The sequence below is a fragment of the Phyllobates terribilis genome, unplaced genomic scaffold, assembly GCF_046119375.1.
Source record: "Phyllobates terribilis strain yellow unplaced genomic scaffold, ASM4611937v1 Scaffold_1__5_contigs__length_1240528914, whole genome shotgun sequence".
Taxonomy (NCBI): domain Eukaryota; kingdom Metazoa; phylum Chordata; class Amphibia; order Anura; family Dendrobatidae; genus Phyllobates; species Phyllobates terribilis.
In genome coordinates, this window is record NW_027362761.1 from 855,038,191 (window position 1) to 855,056,661 (window position 18,471).

The 18,471-nt window shown below is 41.4% G+C and overlaps 1 protein-coding gene across 1 annotated transcript in view; it reads right to left on the reverse strand.

Moving 5' to 3' along the window:
* Positions 1–8,564: 8,564 nt before the first annotated feature.
* The window catches only part of LOC141153624 (tetraspanin-5), a 211,342-nt gene continuing 201,435 nt past the window's right edge, over positions 8,565–18,471 (reverse strand). The window contains exons 7-8 of the mRNA XM_073638591.1: positions 17,838–17,954; positions 8,565–13,765 (exon numbers count right to left, since the gene is read on the reverse strand). Coding sequence (XP_073494692.1) covers positions 13,700–13,765; positions 17,838–17,954 — 183 coding nt within the window. The 3' untranslated portion in view covers positions 8,565–13,699. The remainder of the gene's footprint in view (positions 13,766–17,837; positions 17,955–18,471) is intronic.

Genomic DNA, 18,471 nt, shown 5'->3' on the forward strand with positions numbered 1-18,471 from the left:
TCTAAAGAAGATTATAATGCAGTCTGCAGATCCTGTAGGGCACGTATCAGGTTAGCTAAAGCTGACAATGAATTAAGGCTTGCAAGAGATGTCAAAAGCAATAAAAAAGGATTTTGGGGGTATGTCAAAAGTAAAAGAAAAGTCAAAGATGCTATAGGATTTTTACAGGATGAAAATGGAGAAATGGTAAGAGAGGATGTTGAGAAGGCCGAACTTTTTAATTCCTATTTTGCATCTGTTTTCTTTCAGAAAAAAAATGTAACATCAACTGATCTTCACTGTCCTTTTAAAGGAATAGAGGAATCCAAGTTATCTGTAAACAGAAAGATTGTGAGGGAATATTTAGCTAACATAAATGAGTTCAAGTCTCCAGGTCCAGATGAATTACACCCCAGAGTACTGAAGGAGATCGTAGAAGAAATTTTAGAACCACTCTCCATAATCTTTGAAAATTCCTGGAAAACAGGAGAAGTCCCAGAAGACTGGAGAAGAGCAAATGTTGTTCCTATCTTCAAAAAGGGGAAGAAGGTGGACCCAGGGAACTATAGGCCGGTGAGTCTGACTTCTATACCAGGAAAGATCTTTGAACAAATTATTAAACAACATGTATGTAAGTACATGGATAAGAATGAAGTGATTAACCAGAGTCAGCAGGGGTTTGTAACTAAAAGTCATGTCAGACTAACTTAATTTCCTTCTATGACAGAATCACTGACTGGGTGGATCAGGGAAATGCTGTAGATATAGTATATCTTGACTTCAGCAAAGCATTTGACAAAGTATGTCACACCATCCTTATTGAAAAAAATGACCAAGTATGCAATGGACCAGGCAACTGTTAGGTGGATTCATAACTGGCTTAGTGATCGGACTCAAAGGGTGGTTGTAAATGGCTTCACATCCAGCTGGATGAATGTCTCAAGTGGGGTACCACAGGGCTCCGTCCTGGGACCTGTATTGTTCAACATCTTTATCAATGATTTAGATGAAGGAATTGAGGGTAAACTGATTAAATTTGCTGATGACACAAAGCTAGGAGGGATAGCTAATACTAGAGAAGAGAGAGAGAGGATTCAAAAAGACCTAAATAAACTGGAGCAGTGGGCAGCAACCAACAGAATGGTTTTTAACAGGGAAAAATGCAAAGTACTACATCTGGGCAATAAAAATGAAAAAAGCATATACAGAATGGGAGGAATAGAGCTAAGCAACAGTACATGTGAAAAAGACTTAGGTATACTAATAGATCATAGACTGAACATGAGTCAACAGTGTGATGCAGCAGCAAAAAAGGCAAATACAATTCTGGGATGTATTAACAGAAGCATACAGTCTAGATCACGTGAAGTCATTATCGGTCTTTACTCCTCTTTGGTCAGACCTCATCTGGAATACTGTGTACAGTTTTGGGCACCACATTTTAAAAAAGACATAGACAAACTGGAGCAAGTTCAGAGAAGAGCGACCAGAATGGTGACTGGTCTGCAAACCATGTCCTATGAGGAACGGTTGCAGGATTTGGGAATGTTTAGCTTGCAAAAAAGAAGACTGAGAGGAGACTTAATAGCTGTCTACAAATATGTCAAGGGCTGTCACATTGTAGAAGGATCATCTTTATTCTCATTTGCACAAGGAAAGACTAGAAGCAATGGGATGAAACTAAATGCGAGGAGACACAGATTAGATATTAGAAAAAACTTTTTGACAGTTAGGGTGATTAATGAGTGGAACAGGCTGCCACGAGAGGTGGTGAGTTCCCCTTCAATGGACGTCTTCAAACAGAGGCTGGACAGACATCTGTCTGAGATGATCTAGTGAATCCTGCTTTGAGCAGGGGGTTGGACCAGATGACCCAGGAGGTCCCTTCCAACTCTACCATTCTATGATTCTATGATTCCTGGAATCTTGCGCACACTCTCGCTACAACTGTGGTAAGACGACTCACTCAGCTGCTTCCAGAATTAGACACAGGAACGTTTTCATCTGCAGGCTTATTTACAACAGCATAAAGCACTGCAGGTTCGACAAAATAAACACAGCCTTGCTGGCATAGCAATAAAACAAAAGATAAACAATAGCACAGTCCATATGCATGTGGGATTTGCAGCACAATTCAGCTCCTCCTTAGCTGAAGTTCCACTCAGTCTGGAGACTTCCTTCTCCAAACTCACTTCCCCAGCCACACCCTTGAGGTGGAGATATGGTGATTGACCTCTCTCCCGCTCTACAGTCATTCACAAAGAGCTAGACCCAAGATGGCTGATTAACCTCTTCAGCACCTAACATGCTGAAGAAACTTCTAGGTTCAGTTCACTGAGGCTAGTAGCCGCAGACACCAAAATAACACCATACCCACGGTGAGGCATGTTGGAGGCAGCAATATGGTTTGGGGGCTGCTTTTCGCGAGCTGGAACTGGAGATTTAGTTAAGGAGGATGGAATTATGAATACTTCCAAATATCATTCAATTTTCAATCAAAACCTTCAGGCCTCTCTTAAAAAACTGAAGATGAAGAGGAACTTCACTGTTCAGTACAACAACAGCCCTAAGAATACCTCTAATTCAACAAAAGAATGGCTTAGACAGAAAAAGATCAAAGTTTTAGAATGGCCCAGCCAGAGCCCAGACCTGAAGCCAATTGAAAATCTGTGGGTTGACGATGAAGAGAGCTGGAGATGTACTGGAGATGTCCTAACAATCTGACATGTGGAGCGCTACTGCAACACAAGAATTGCCAATTCTAGATGTGCCATGCAGATAGACTCCTTCCCCAAAACACTGAATGCTGTCATAAATTCAAAGGGTACATGAGCAAAGTATTAGTTTAAGGGTGTGTATATTTATGCAACCACATTATTTTAGTTCTTTGTTCTTCTTTTTCCACCAGAAAAGATTTCAGTTTGTTTCTCAATGGATCTGTACAGATTATGGGTGACATTAAAGTTGGAAAAAGTTCTGAAATTATTTTCTTGATATTTTTTTTACAAGACGATGATGTCTGTAAAGCACTGTACTATATAAGTGAGTAAAATAAATAAATTACAAAAAACTAGCATTTTAGCAGAGGTGTGTAGACTTTTTATATCCACTAATTGTATATGTATATACATTTGCAGTGGCTTGTGAAAGTATTTACCCCACACCACCCTCACAACTTGGAATTTCATAGTTTTTTTTGGGGGTTAGCATCAGTTCATGTAAAGAACATGCCTACAACTGTGAACATTTGGTTTTCTTTTTTTTTGTGAAGCAAACATCAAATAGGACAAAATTCCTGAAAACTTCAGTGTGCGTAACTATTTACCCCCCTAAAGTCAGTACTTTTTGAAGCTTCCGTTTGCAGCAATTACAGCTGCAAGTCGCTTTGGATAAGTCTCTATGCGCTTTCCACATCTTGCCACTGGGATTTTTGCCCATTCCTCAAGGAAAAACTGCTTCAGCTCCTTCAGGTTAGATGGTTTCCTCTGGTGAACAACAATCTTCAAATCTGACCACAGATTCTCAATTGGACTAAGGTCTGGGCTTTGACTAGGCCACTCCAAAACATTTACACGTTTCCCCTTAAGCCACTCGAGTGTTTCTTTAGCAGTATGCTTTGGGTCATTGTCTTCTTGGAAGGTGAACTTCCGTCCCAGTCTCAAATCACCGACAGAATGAATCAGGTTTTGCTCAAGAATATCCCTGTATTTCGCACCATCCATCTTCCCCTTGACTTGGACCATTTTCCCTGTCCCTGCTGCCGAAAAGCATTCCCACAGCATGATGCTGCCAACACGTTTCACTGTGGGGATGGTGTTCGTGGGGTGATGAGCTGTGTTGGTTTGGCGCCAGACACAAGGTTTACCTTGGTGGCAAAAAGTTCAATTTTGGTCTCATTTGATCACAGCACCTTCCTCCATACATTTGAGGAGTCTCCCACATGTCCTTTGGCAAACTCAAAATCAGCCTTACAGTTTTTGTAACTAAAGGCTTTTTTTCTGCCCATTTTTCCGTAAAGGCCACCTTTATGGAGTGTATGGCTTATTGTGGTCATATGGAAATATACTCCAGTCTCTGCTTGGGAACTCTGTAGCTCCTTCAGGGTTACCTTCGGTCTCTGTGCTGCCTCTCTGATTAATGCCCTCCTTGCCCGGGCTGAGAGTTTTGGTGGGTGTCCCTCTCTTGTCAGGTTTGTTGTGGTACCATGTTCTTTCCATTTGAGGATAATGGATTTGATGGTGCTCCAGGGGATCATCAGAGCTTGGGATTTTTGTTTTTAACCCAACCCAACCCTGACTTGTACTTCTCAACAACTTTGTCCTGACTTGTTGGGAGATCTCCTTGGTCTTCATGGTGTTGTTTGGTTAGTGGTGCCTCTTGCTGAATGGTATTGCAGCCTCTGTGGCCTTTCAGAAAAGGTGTGAATATACTGACAGACCATGTGACACTTAGATTGCAAATAGGTGGACTTTCTTTCACTAAGAATGTGACTTATGAAGATAATTGCTTGCGCCAGAATTTTTAGGGGCTTCATTGCAAGACGGGTGACTACTACATATACACATGTCAATTTTTAGTTATCTGATCCCATATATTTTTCTCACTTCACTTCACCAACTTAGACTATTTAGTGCTGATGCATCACACGCAAATCAGATTACAAAAATATTTAACAAAGGTTGTAATGTAACAAAATACATAAAAATCCAAGGGGGTGAATACTTTTGCAAGCCACTGTGTGTGTGTGTATATATATATATATATATATATATATATATATATATATATATATATATATATATGACGCGCCCCCTGGGACATATTCCTTTTTGAGGGGAATACCCGGCACCGGATCAGATGGGGGGTTGTAGTCTCCGAGCGGCTGTGACCCGGTCCCGTGCCCAGGGCGTCAAGCTCAGTGTTATGTGGCAGTCCTACAGATGTTATTAAGAGTTCTTTTGTGTCGACTACGCCACCCGTTGTGATGCGGTCACTGTGGCCGCCGCTGCAGCAGGGTCCGCTGAGGCTGATGGTGGGTGCGCAGCTTGGTGAGATAACCCCCAACGGGAGGGGTATAGCCTCAGAGGGGACAGGTGCAGAGGATGGGGGTTGTGGTGGTGTAGTGCAGACAGCAGTGAAGACAGAGTCGGGTTGTGCAGTTAAGGGTGTTTACTTACTGCAGATGTTGTACTGGTCACTCCAGCTGCTAGTGACCACCCGAGCCGTGCTGCGTCCACCAGGTCCTGGATCCAGCCAACCCCCAAACAAGTCCGGAGCGTGGCCCTGAGCTCTCCCTCTGTCCTTTCTTCAGCCGTCCCCACCAGTGATCCACCTAGGTCCAGCTCCCTCGGGCCTTCTGTTGGGACACCCTTGGCCCTGGGTTCCCTGACCCTTCATGTGGTGTGCCTTCGGGGTGAATGTGGTGGGTGACCGTGGCAGACACTGCCCACGGTCTCCGGTCTCTGGCTGGGGATTGTTTTTACCCCCACCAGTTTGGGTTCCGGTACCCTTTTGCTGACTCCTCACCCGGTGCTCTGATTTGGGTTCTTGGGTCCCTTCTCTTCTGTGCTCTGGGTCTTTCTCTTTTCTCCTCTCTCACTCTGGGTCTTGGTCTTTCTTCTCTCCTCTCCTAACTTGTTCTCTGCAGCTAATCCTCTCTGCATCTGATCCTCTGCATCTGACCCTGATTCTAGTTGGTGCCCACCTTATATATCCCTCTATGTGTGAGCTCAGGTGACCAGCACCCAATGAGCTCCTAACTTTACCCAGGCTGCTCCCCCTATCTGCCCCTACACTACATGGGATGTTCCACCCCCCCTCCCACTCCAGCCAGGAACAGACTCGGTCGTACCTGCACATTTCTAAGTGGGAGTACCGTTGGTCTGTTCCTCGGAAATGGGATGTATGTAGTGCATGCAGCCTACCGAGCTCAGTCCCACACTCCATCCTTGCCCGGGAGTGGAATATCACACCTCTGGGTTGAGGTGCAATACTCCTGTAGCAGCCGAATCCTCAGGGTGCTACATATACAGTACAGACCAAACGTTTGGACACACCTTCTCATTTAAAGATTTTTCTGTATTTTCATGACTTTGAAAATTGTACATTCACACTGAAGGCATCAAAACTATGAATTAACACATGTGGAATTATATACTTAACAAAAAAGTGTGAAACAACTGAAAATATGTCTTATATTCTAGGTTCTTCAAAGTAGCCACATTTGATGACTGCTTTGCACACTCTTGGCATTCTCTTGATGAGCTTCAAAAGGTAGTCACCGGAAATGGTTTTCACGTCACAGGTGTGCCCTGTCAGGTTTAATAAGTGGGATTTCTTGCCTTATAAACGGGGTTGGGACCATCAGTTGTGTTGTGCAGAAGTCTGGTAGATACACAGCTGATAGTCCTACTGAATAGACTGTTAGCTGCTTTTTTCTTGCCATAATACAAATTCTAAGTAAAGAAAAACGAGTGGCCATCATTACTTTAAGAAATGAAGGTCAGTCAGTGCAAAAAATTGGGAAAAATTTGAAAGTGTCCCCAAGTGCAGTTGCAAAAACCATCAAGCGCTACAAAGAAACTGGTTCACATGAGGACCGCCCCAGGAAAGGAAGACCAAGAGTCACCTCTGCTTCTGAGGATAAGTTTATCCGAGTCACCAGCCTCAGAAATCGCAGGTTAACAGCAGCTCAGATTAGAGACCAGGTCAATGCCACACAGAGTTCTAGCAGCAGACACATCTCTACAACAACTGTTAAGAGGAGACTTTGTGCAGCAGGCCTTCATGGTAAAATAGGTGCTAGGAAACCACTGCTAAGGACAGGCAACAAGCAGAAGAGACTTGTTTGGGCTAAAGAACACAAGGAATGGATATTAGACCAGTGGAAATCTGTGTTTTGGTCTGAGGAGTCCAAATTTTAGATCTTTGGTTCCAACCACCATGTTTTTGTGCGACGCAGAAAAGGTGAACTGATGGACTCTACATGCCTGGTTCCCACCGTGAAGCATGGAGGAGGAGGTGTGATGGTGTGGGGGTGCTTTGCTGGTGACACTGTTGGGGATTTATTCAAAATTGAAGGCATACTGAACCAGCATGGCTACCACAGCATCTTGCAGCGTCATGCTATTCCATCCGGTTTGCGTTTAGTTGGACCATCATTTATTTTTCAACAGGATAATGACCCCAAACACACCTCCAGGCTGTGTAAGGGCTATTTGACCAAGAACGAGAGTGATGGGGTGCCACGCCAGATGACCTGGCCTCCACAGTCATCAGACCTGAACCCAATCGAGATGGTTTGGGGTGAGCTGGACCGCAGAGTGAAGGCAAAAGGGCCAACAAGTGCTAAGCATCTCTGGGAACTCCTTCAAGATTGTTGGAAGACTATTTCCGGTGACTACCTCTTGAAGCTCATCAAGAGAATGCCAAGAGTGTGCAAAGCAGTCATCAAAGCAAAAGGTGGCTACTTTGAAGAACCTAGAATATAAGACACATTTTCAGTTGTTTCACACTTTTTTGTTAAGTATATAATTCCACATGTGTTAATTCATAGTTTTGATGCCTTCAGTGTGAATGTACAATTTTCATAGTCATGAAAATACAGAAAAATCTTTAAATGAGAGGGTGTGTCCAAACTTTTGGTCTGTACTGTATATAAATAATTAATTATACACTGTAGCATATACTAGCACTACTACAATATGTCTTGCCACATAAAACTAATGCTATATTCTCATTTGCATTGACGACTATTTTGCAAAATCTGTCAGATTTAACAAGAAGAATAGTGAAGCATGCAGCTTCTTCCCATGAAAACGATAGAAACAAAAAGATCTGATTACAAAGAAATGGGTTGTCCAACACTGAAATATTTTTTTTGTACGCATGGATTGTTTTAAAATAATAAATGGAGGCATATTGACTTTCCTTTGCTATTTATGCTGCTGTAGCGGTCAGGTGATTGGAAGAACATGCCCCCGATGTTTCTCTGATGGCAAACACTTCTGGTCAACTAACCGCTGCAGCCAATCACAGGTTACACCAGGACTTCTGAACTGAACATACATCACTTCCAGAACTGGCGCAGACCTCCGGAGGGGTCTGTGTTGGATCCACAGGGCTGCTGGTAGATGAGTATGCCTCCATGGTTTAAAATCATCCGTGCTTTGTTAAAAAATTATTTCTAAGTCCGGCAACCCCTTTAAATAGAGTGCTTCAGCTGGCTATGGTATCTGCCACTCTGTTGTTGTCCTAAAACCTCTATCTTCTGTGGAATACAGCACAGGAAATGATTCAGAGGTCTGATTATTCAGATCATGGATTAATATGGATATAAAACATGACTGATCCTAACCTAAACCAGAACATGGCAACTCAGAAAGTGAAAGGATATGCATTAAAGTGTGTGTCCATATTACAAATCTGCTTTTCTGTCTTCAGGACACGAAATACAGCACCTGTCATCAGCAGTGGAGCAGCTGCTGTGAAGTTAATGGTCCTGCAAGAAAAACACATGGAAGAACTAAGACATTTATCTACACTGTAATGAAGCTTGCAACATGCGAACAAATAATACAACTCAGTACACACTACATCTTGTCTTTATTGTATATTTAATTACAACTATTAACAATCCCAGGCTGCACTGATTGCCTGGTCCTTTAAAAACTGTACAATTGTACTTTCATTGTGTCAAAGTGGTAGAAAACATCCATCGCCCTCAAAGAAGTGAGAACATTCAGAATGACTCACAATAGGATCAAGAAGTGATAAATAACTGTACAGGTTAGATAACTGTATAAAACAGAGAAAAAACACTGGTAGACCTGAAACCGAGCACATCTTTCACTTAGAACTAGGTCAATGGTTCTTGAGTAGCCATCATTTATTCAAGGGTATCCTTCGCTTCTCGTTTTATGTGTCCTGTTCATGCACCTTAGTCAAGGGGACTCCCATTATATTGTAGGATTTTGACACCAAGGCCAGAGAAGGTGGACCTTATATTTAATTGCCCATGTATCGACTTTGCCACTTACAATACAGTTCCCCTAGGACCTCCTAACAGCAGAGAAAGAACCAACAAGGGCTGAGCCCCTCTTTCCAAGGGCCCCATAGCAGCTGCACACCCTTCTTCTATGCCCTCGGTATCAAATATTAAATATTCTATGCCAAATCTGCTCAGCTGTGGGTACAGAAAATGTTCATAAGCATAAGAGACACTTTTCCCCCATTTCCTTCCACTGCCATTAAGCTTTAAGACAATCTGTCACCCCAAATTTACACTTCAAACTAAGCACCTAGCCTCGTAGCAGATGGAGCAATAATAAAAAAAATTATTTTTGTTTATACACCTGTTCCTCCATTGCACCCAAAAACTACTTTATTGTGATATTTAAATGAAGATGCTTCATGCACCCTTGGCATGGCTAAATGCCCCAATGCACCATCCCACCCAGCTATTTAGATTACTGCCACTCCTATGTTAATTGACAGCTGTCTGAAGATGAATTTCCATTATGTGATATCAGTCCCTGTACACGAGAAAACACAGAAATCACTCTCTCATTGCTTCTGACATTGCTTTTCTTCTCTGCTATCACTTTAGAGCAGGAGCGAGCACAGGAATCACCTTCTCCTCGCAGCTGACATTGCTTTTCTTCTCTACTATCACTTTAGAGCAGGAGCAAGCACAGAAATCACCTTCTCCTCGCAGCTGACTACTTTTCTCCTCTACTATCACTTTAGAGCAGGAGCGAGCACAGGAATCACTCTCTCCTCGCAGCTGACATTGCTTTTCTTCTCTACTATCCCTTCAGAGCACGAGCAAGCACAGAAATCACCTTTTCCTCGCAGCTGACATTGCTTTTCTTCTCTACTATCACTTTAGAGCAGGAGCAAGCACAGAAATCACTCTCTCCTCCTAGCTGACATTGCTTTTTTCCTCTGCTATCACTTCAGTGCAGGAGCGAGCACAGAAATCACTCTCTCCTCGCAGCTGACATTGCTTCGTAAGCTATACCTGAGCGATGTCATCAACGAGGAGAGAGAGATTTGTAATATAAATGATCACATAACAGAGGTTTATCTTTAGACAGCACTGGCTCTGGACATCCCAGCACTGCCAATCAACATAGAAGGAGTGACCATAGAATAAACAAGTGGGTAGAGCAGTGCCATTGAGAATTTTTCGCCATGCCAATGGTGCAATGAGCACCTTCATTTGCATATTACAATAAAGTTGTTTTTTAGCAGCAACGAAGGAACAGATTTAAAAACAAAAGGAACGTTTTTTTATAGTTGCTCCATTTCTTACAAGGCTATGTGGTTCGTTTGAAGTGTAAATTTGAGGCGACAGATTCCCTTTAATGGTTAGAGAGTATTTATATGATTTCCTAAATGTACAGAACATAAATTGCGAAATGTTCTTCCTGTAATTGGTATTCACATTGATTTTCATTACGATGCACTTTAAATAAAGCAGTGTTATTTTTTCACATGAAAGTCATTGTAGGCATCTCATTTCTCTACTATAATCTTGGAAAATATAAAAAAAAGATTGAGTGACAAAATAAACAGTCTTCCTCTTGGTTTTTAGTCAGGCATAGAACTTGTATGACTTGTGTCAGCCCCAAATTAAGAATTATTTATGAAACTCTCTAAAAGAGAATATAGCAACCAATCACAGCACATCTTTCATTTCATACTCTGCTCTTAAAAATGAATGCTGTGCTGTGATTGGCTCCTATCGGCCATAAAGATATTTTTTATTTTAGAAAGTTTCATAACTTTACACCAATGTGTGATTATTTTAGGTCAGAATAGAACATCCTCTCTTTGGGTCGAGCTTCTTGTCAAAAATCAGGGAAATTAAATGGCTTGGCTATGATTGGAAAAACATGGCCGCTTTCTTCCAAAAATAGTGCCACGCTGTGTAACACCACATGGACAAGAGTTTTTGAAAGAAAATAGAAACCACGTTTTTCTAAACTTGTACAACATCTATAAATATTTTAGGACTGTGCTAATAGGTCACTTTAATTTATTCAGCCCATGAGGAAACATATCGACAAAATGTTTTTCCCACTGAAACAGGAATACGAAAGAATGATGATTAATAAGTTATAATTATGTAAACTAAAATATGTTTTATGCAGGTTCAAGTTTAAAGGGTTATTCCCATTTCAGCCTTTCATGGGCGGAGACGGGAATAACTTCTTCAAGGTCCTTGCGACAAGAGGTGGGGTCTAGAAAACAGCGGAACGCACTGTTTGTGTAACTCCCATAGAAAAAAATGGGGGTTTGGGAGTAGCATAGAAAAACGAGCTGCACTGTTGGTGTAACCCTTATAGATTCCTATGGGAATTACACAAACAGCATAGCACAGGGCAATTGTTTCTGTCTCCTGGATGAAAGGCACAGATGAGAATAACCCTTTATCGTGGTGCAATCTGCAGCTTTTCTATTCAAAATCTGCCATAGACTGGATTTATGGACTTAAAAATCTTCCACGTGCCTAATCATTGCCACATCATGTGAACAAGTATTTTGATCCTATTCACATGCATGCGCTATATTGAGTATAAATTTATTTGTAGCGTATAAAATCAATCTTCTGTTTTGAACACATTGGACCCGGACATCTTAGGTCTCAAGTCACTTTTCTTTTTTGTCTTGTGGCAAATGTTGCCGTTTTAAGCGCCAAATTCTTTAAAACACACCCACACTCGTGAACAGAAAAATAATAAAAAGGCAAACCAGTCTTCACACATTCCCTTTAAATCACGATGGGTAAAACTGAAAAGGTTTGCCGAGTATCCACTACATTTTAATGAGTAAATCTAGAGGTTACCTAGTTAGGATGAGCAATGTAATTCACGCTGTCCTGATCCTGCGTCCATTGATCTTTACTTCTGTGCCCGGCAGCTTTGATGCCTCTGGTGCTTCTTAAAGACTAAGCCTTGTGCGATGTTATGACATTGTGGGGCCTACTAAGTAGCCAGAGGTTCCCAGGATGCTGAGCAAAAGGTGCCAATGTGAAAACTTTCCGCCATAGGGAAAAGGACTGGACGTCACACCAGGGCAGCACAAATCGAATTGATCATCTCTGTTGTCTGGCAATAATTAGACATCCAGTTTTCGTGATATCTGCTGCTTTGCTGTGGACGCTGTGAATACTAGACCGGTCCCAGAAAGCCCTCGACTGCTATAATTGCATCACAAGTAAATGTTTTGTGACATTATTATCTATGGAATTTGAGTAGTGAAAGTGAACTTGTCCAGAAACGCTATTTACCTGCAGATATAGTGTTAAATCCTACTACAGCGACTACAAAAAGAAAATGAAGCTGCTCATTTCTAATTATGGTGGCAGTACAGGGAGCTGTTAGAGTCACCACTAGCTACACAGTGAGTGCGGCTGTAAGCACATTGATTGACAGCCTGCTCCGCACACATACTGAAGAGCAGGCTGTCAATCACAGCACTATGGAGCGATTACCATGTGCTCACAGCATAGGGAGCGGTGACTGTAACCGCTCCCTGCATCACCCCGATGACTGGAAATGAGCTACTGCAGAGAGAATATAAATTCATTTTCTCCTTGTAATCGCTGTTCCAGTAAGTCAGCTGCACAGGGTTTAAATTCAGATTTACACTATACCAGCAGAACAGCAGTAGTCACTGAAACGGGAGGTTTCACTGTTGCTAAGCAACCGAAAGTTAAAAAGTCTTTTTTAAGTTTCCTATAAAAATGTAGTTGATCTTTTCTGCTTTCGCAGTAGGATACTGATTCACGGGGCAATACATTTGATATGTCAGATATTAGCATCAAAGGTCTTTGGAGACTGCAGATTATCGCTGAGATAATGAGTTCAATGGTTTCCGTTTTATTTTCTGTCAAACATTACACCGCCGACCTCAAGTGAGTCCAATACCCCCAACATGAATAACTTATCAACCAGTGATGTGTGTTTTGCCAAATATTTCTTTCATCCTGACGACTACACTTCCAATTTAGTGCTTTGTGTGGGTGTGAGTGAAAGTCGTAGGACCGGCACAATGATCACAGAAGCACATCGCCGCGTCTTACCAATGGTGAATTGTTACACTGCATAAAACACCATCAAAAGCACAAACAAGTGGTGTGAGAGGACCCTCTGACCTAATGGGGTGTATATTAGCCGCCATCCGTGATATCATGAAACTGTATTCTCACTCAGCGAGACTGGGGCCGTAGACTGGAATATGAGAAATAACATATCGTTGGCTGACATCTGATGTACTGTAGTATATACAAGACCGTGTTATCATGTGAAACATACCGGGCCAATCACACGTCTGACTGTTGTGCTATCAATAAAGAAATTATATAATCTGCCAATAGTGTGCGTTCATTGTGTGCTGCACGATGGTGAGATAATGTTCTTTTCACAAGTATTCTGTAGACCTTATCACATGCAATCAAAAAACACAATAAAAGCTCCAGGATTGTCTGTGTCCACAATCACTTCTCTGTAAAAGATCTAATGCTTTGTTGCATGGAAAAGATCCGAGCGATTAGCTTGTGCCATTAGTTATGAAGAAAGCCGCCGAGGAACCCTCCTACACCGCTCAAAAATGGGATGTGAAGATTCTTGGCCCTGAACAGCAGTATCGAGCTGCCAGGCTGAGTATCTGCTTCCAGTGTCTTCTACGCAGCTTGGTCTCTAGAGGAATAGCTTTACCAACTGGCTCTGACAGCTTCAATGTCGCTTACCAAATTCTGAGCAAGACATATGCCAAATATCTAAGGGGGAAAACAGAAATACTTGTATTAAGTGAACAAGTGAAATATAGTTATTTTATGATATTTATTCATTGTTATGTATGTAGCACCATCAGGAACGTAACTATAATAGATGCAGGGGTTGCAGTCGCACACGGACCCTGGTGCCTATAAGTTCCCTCTAGCCAATACAAGAAGACCAATGCTACAGGTGCATCTCACTAAATTAGAATATCATCAAAAAGTTTATTTATTTCAGTTCTTCAATACGAAAAGTGAAACTCATATATTATATAGAGTCATTACAAATATAGTGATCTATTTCAAGTGTTTATTTCTGTTAATGTTGATGATTATAGCTTACAGCCAACGAAAACATAAAAGTCATTATCTCAGTAAGTTAAAATAGTTAACAAAAAACACCTGGAAAGGCTTCCTAAGAGTTTAAAAAGGTCCATTAGTCTGTTTCAGTAGGCTCTACAGTCATGGGCAAGACTGCTGACTTGAGAGATGTCCAGAAGGCAGTCATTGACACACTAAGTAATACAAAGTAAATTCATTTGGAAATCAAGGTCCCAGAGTCTGGAGGAAGAGTGGAGAGGCACACAATCCAAGCTGCTTGAGGTCTAGTGTGAAGTTTCCACAATCAGTGATGGTTTGGGGAGCCATGTCATCTGCTGGTGTAGGTCCATTGTGTCAAGACCAAAGTCAGCACAGCTGTCTACCAGGAAATTTTAGAGCACTTCATGCTTCCCTCTGCCGACAAGCTTTTTGGAGATGGAAATGTCATTCTCCAGCAGGACTTGGCACCTGTCCATACTGCCAAAAGTACCAATACCTGGTTTAAAAACAACTATATCACTGTGCTTGATTGGCCAGCAAACTCGCCTGACCTTAACCCCATCTATGAGGTATTGTCAAGAGTAAGATGAGAGACACCAGACCCAACAATGCAGATGAGCTGAAGGCTTCTATCAAAGCAACCTGGGCTTCCATAACACCTCAGCAGTGCCACAGGCTGATCGCCTCCATGCCACGCCGCATTGATGCAGTAATTGATGCAAAAGGAGCCCCGACCAAATATTGAGTGCATTTACTGAACATACATTTCAGTAGGCCAACATTTCAGATTTTAAAAACATTTTTCAAGCTGTTGTTATAAAGTATTCTAATTTACTGAGATAATGACTTTTGTGTTTTCATTTGCTGTAAGCCATAATCATCAACATTAACAGAAATAAACACTTGAAATAGATCACTCTGCAATGACTCTATATAATATGAGTTTCACTTTTTGTATTGAAGAACTAAAATAAATTAGTTTTTTGATGATATTCTAATTTAGTGAGATGCACCTGTATTACAGATCCATGAGAGCTGTGGGCTCTTTTGGACATTTTGCATTGGACCCCACAAGTTTTAAGTTACACCACTGAGCACCAACATATCCACACTAGGAACAATCCCTTTGAAAGCATCATTTTTTGAAAACTCTGGAGAAATCTACTAACTCACAGGGAGGGCAGAAAAACTCCATAAAGTGTTGTCCTTGGTTGGATTCACACTCAGAAACCAAATGTGCATGCCAACATTGCCAACCATTGAGAAACTGTGCAATATTTATATGAAAGGTCTCTAAGGTCTGATTCACTTGTTGTGTTTTAGGCCCCATGGATACAACAACATGGCACTTCTATGAAGTACTTAAGATTAAAATGGGTTTTCACACTGTATTGGTACTGTATAGGTTCCCAAAGTATATCCGGCTTCAAAACCTCTCCTCTTGGACAGTATTTTAGGTAAAAAAAAATGCTCATACAATTTCAAATACATAATAAGAATGCAAATACACTAAGCACTCCCAGTAATAAGGTATAATAAAGTATTGGATCAAAAACAGGTTCCTATAAAGAGTTTAGTTAATATATGAAACCATTGGTAACATAATCCATGCGCATGAACACCATGAATCCCATTATAGAATTCTAAAGAAATCACTGTCCACAACATCATGTGAAAAGGTTAGTCTTAAAATCAACTTGTAGGTAATTGAGGCTGCAACTTACCAACCAATTGACTCTAATTAGCATGAGTAGTCGTGCAAGGGGTTTAATGTGCACATCCAGCTCTTATAGGTGATGAATGTCCCATATTTCATGCAACTCCACTAGTAGTATCCCGTGCATAGAGCCGAGGCCAGTATAGCTCTGAAGCAGCTACTGTGTTCCAGCAGCAACCGAGAACTTCCGTCAGGCACCGATGACAGCTGATCGGCGGGGTTTCCGGGTCTCAGACGCCGCACTGATCAGATATTGAAGGCCTGTCCTAAGGGTATGCCGTTAGTAAAAAAGTAGTAGCCAACCACTTTAAGGTCTATTTACATTACTCAACTGCGGATCAATTTCTTGTTTGCTATCAGCAGTCGCTTACTAGCCTGTTTACACAGTCAGATCACTCCTCAGAGGCGCACTGAACGATCTGCAATAGATTGTTCAGTGACATAGGCTGCCATTTTTTTCAGCAGCACAGTTTACTCAGGATGTTGTGCTGCCGAGAACGATGATCTTTTGTGCAGCACCAAAGATTCTTTAACATGATGAAAGAGGCTTTTTCTCATCGGTCAGGTGATCGTCAGGACTACAAAATGATCATGTTTAAGAGCATTCATTGGAAGGCTTGTTCACGATAATCTTGCAGTGTAAATGCACCCATAACCTTTTTCCCCCCGTGGAATTAAACTATGGCAGGGAGTTGTATCTTCCTCTTCCTACATGCGCTGGTGGCTTTTCCTAACCTTGTTTATGGGGGAGAAATAGCTTTTGGCCTAATGGACAAGCCAAGTGTAACTCTTAAACGGAATCTGTCAGCAGGTTTTTGCTGTGTAATCTTAAGACAGCAGGCGATAGAGGCTGAAACACAGAATTCAGGGATATGTCACTTGTCAAAGTGCGTGATGTCGTTTTCTAACTGTGAAGGATTTATCACTAAGAGATTAACATTGCTGGGCTAGTCCGGCAGCTAAAAAGATCACCGTCTATGGGCTTTGTACACAGAGATCCTGGTGTGGGCGGGGTTAGCTTTCTCAGCTCTGCTTCATTCTAAATCTAAAAGCTCTGATTGTGTGAGAACTGCTGCACCCAGTAATCCGAGTGATACATCATTGGATTCAGGGTCTCTTTGCTTACATTATGCTACTCTCAGATGAGGTAAAAAAAACCTGTTGACAGATTCCCTTTTAATGTACGATAGCCTTTCAACTCATCCCCTGTTCAGATGGCCAATAAAGATATTTACCTAAAATACTGCTTGGTGATCTGCAGGAACTAATATCTAATATTATGTACACGTCATGAACATATATTGCCATTTTACCTTTGCACAAGTACCCATCTTATCAATGTGGATTTTGCACTCATGGCATTCCATTGGTAATAAATGATATATGGAGGTCTGTCACTGTGTGACTTATTCCAAGCAGAGTCACACTTTGAAGATAAACAGGGGACTGATGACTAATGCATTTCTTTGCAGCAGTGAGTTTGAAATTCGCATACTGCAGTGAACAAAGAGAATTTGATGTATAGTATGTGTTCTAACACTGGCATTCATCCATGGCCAGCTGCAGCAGACTTGGATCATCACGCCGCAAAGTTATGCTCCATGATAAAAGAACATTGGAAAGGCAGTAAACCAAGCTGACATTACAAGCACTGCATAATATCCAGAAGATATATAAACTCTGATAAATGGTGATAAGAGTTGAATATGCATACGATGAAGAATGGTAAAAAGAAGGGCAGCTTAGTGTACCTGAAAAGCAATGGATAAAATCTGGAAGCACTGGGCGATAATTCATTCTAACTACTATTTACTACATGTACTAATGCAGAGATTTAGATGGTTCTTTGCTGCAGAAAAATGAAAAACTGAACTTTTAATTTTACAGCATACAGATTAAGGCTATATTCACATTTTTGTTAGGAATTTTGGATTTTCTGTTGTGTCATAGGAATAGAAAACCAGCATATAATGGACCTCATTGACTCGCTATTTGGGTACATTTCAGTACACCCCGATTACTGATGCCATTTACCTGCAGTAATGCAATGCCTATGAACACCCCGGCCACAATGGTTAGATTATCTTGCAACCACTTCTCAAACTGGGGAACACAGCCTTTGGTATGTATGGTTGCTTGCTGGTCAAGTTCCTGCAAGAGAAGAAAACTCAATTATAGACTTTTAAGACCCCATTCACATTTTTGTTTTATGGAGCTCCCAGCATGGATAGCTCCTAGGATGGATGCTAGCTCAGCCCAGGGGATTAACCCAGCAGAGGGTCCAGTATACATTAATTTACAGCAAAAAAATGATTATGGAATAACGTAAACTATTCTATTTAATCACGTGATGCAGTAAAAAGCATATCTGTTAAATGGATACTGTAATAGTCTGTGGTTTTCATATGCCACTTTATAGAATGCTGAATCATCTGGTCTATTGTGGTAGTCTCCTTGTATCTTTGTGAAATGAAAATTGTGTGTAATCATTGAAATTAAGGTTTGGGTGTCATACATTAGTAACTAAGTAGTTAAAACACTAACCAAACTTTTGTTCTGTTGTGGCAGGCATTATTGAAAAAGTAACAAGGGAAAGTGCAACAATATGGGTGGTCACTGTCACTTTTAAATTGACTTCTTACAAGAGTTGTCCACCTTTGAGGACAAC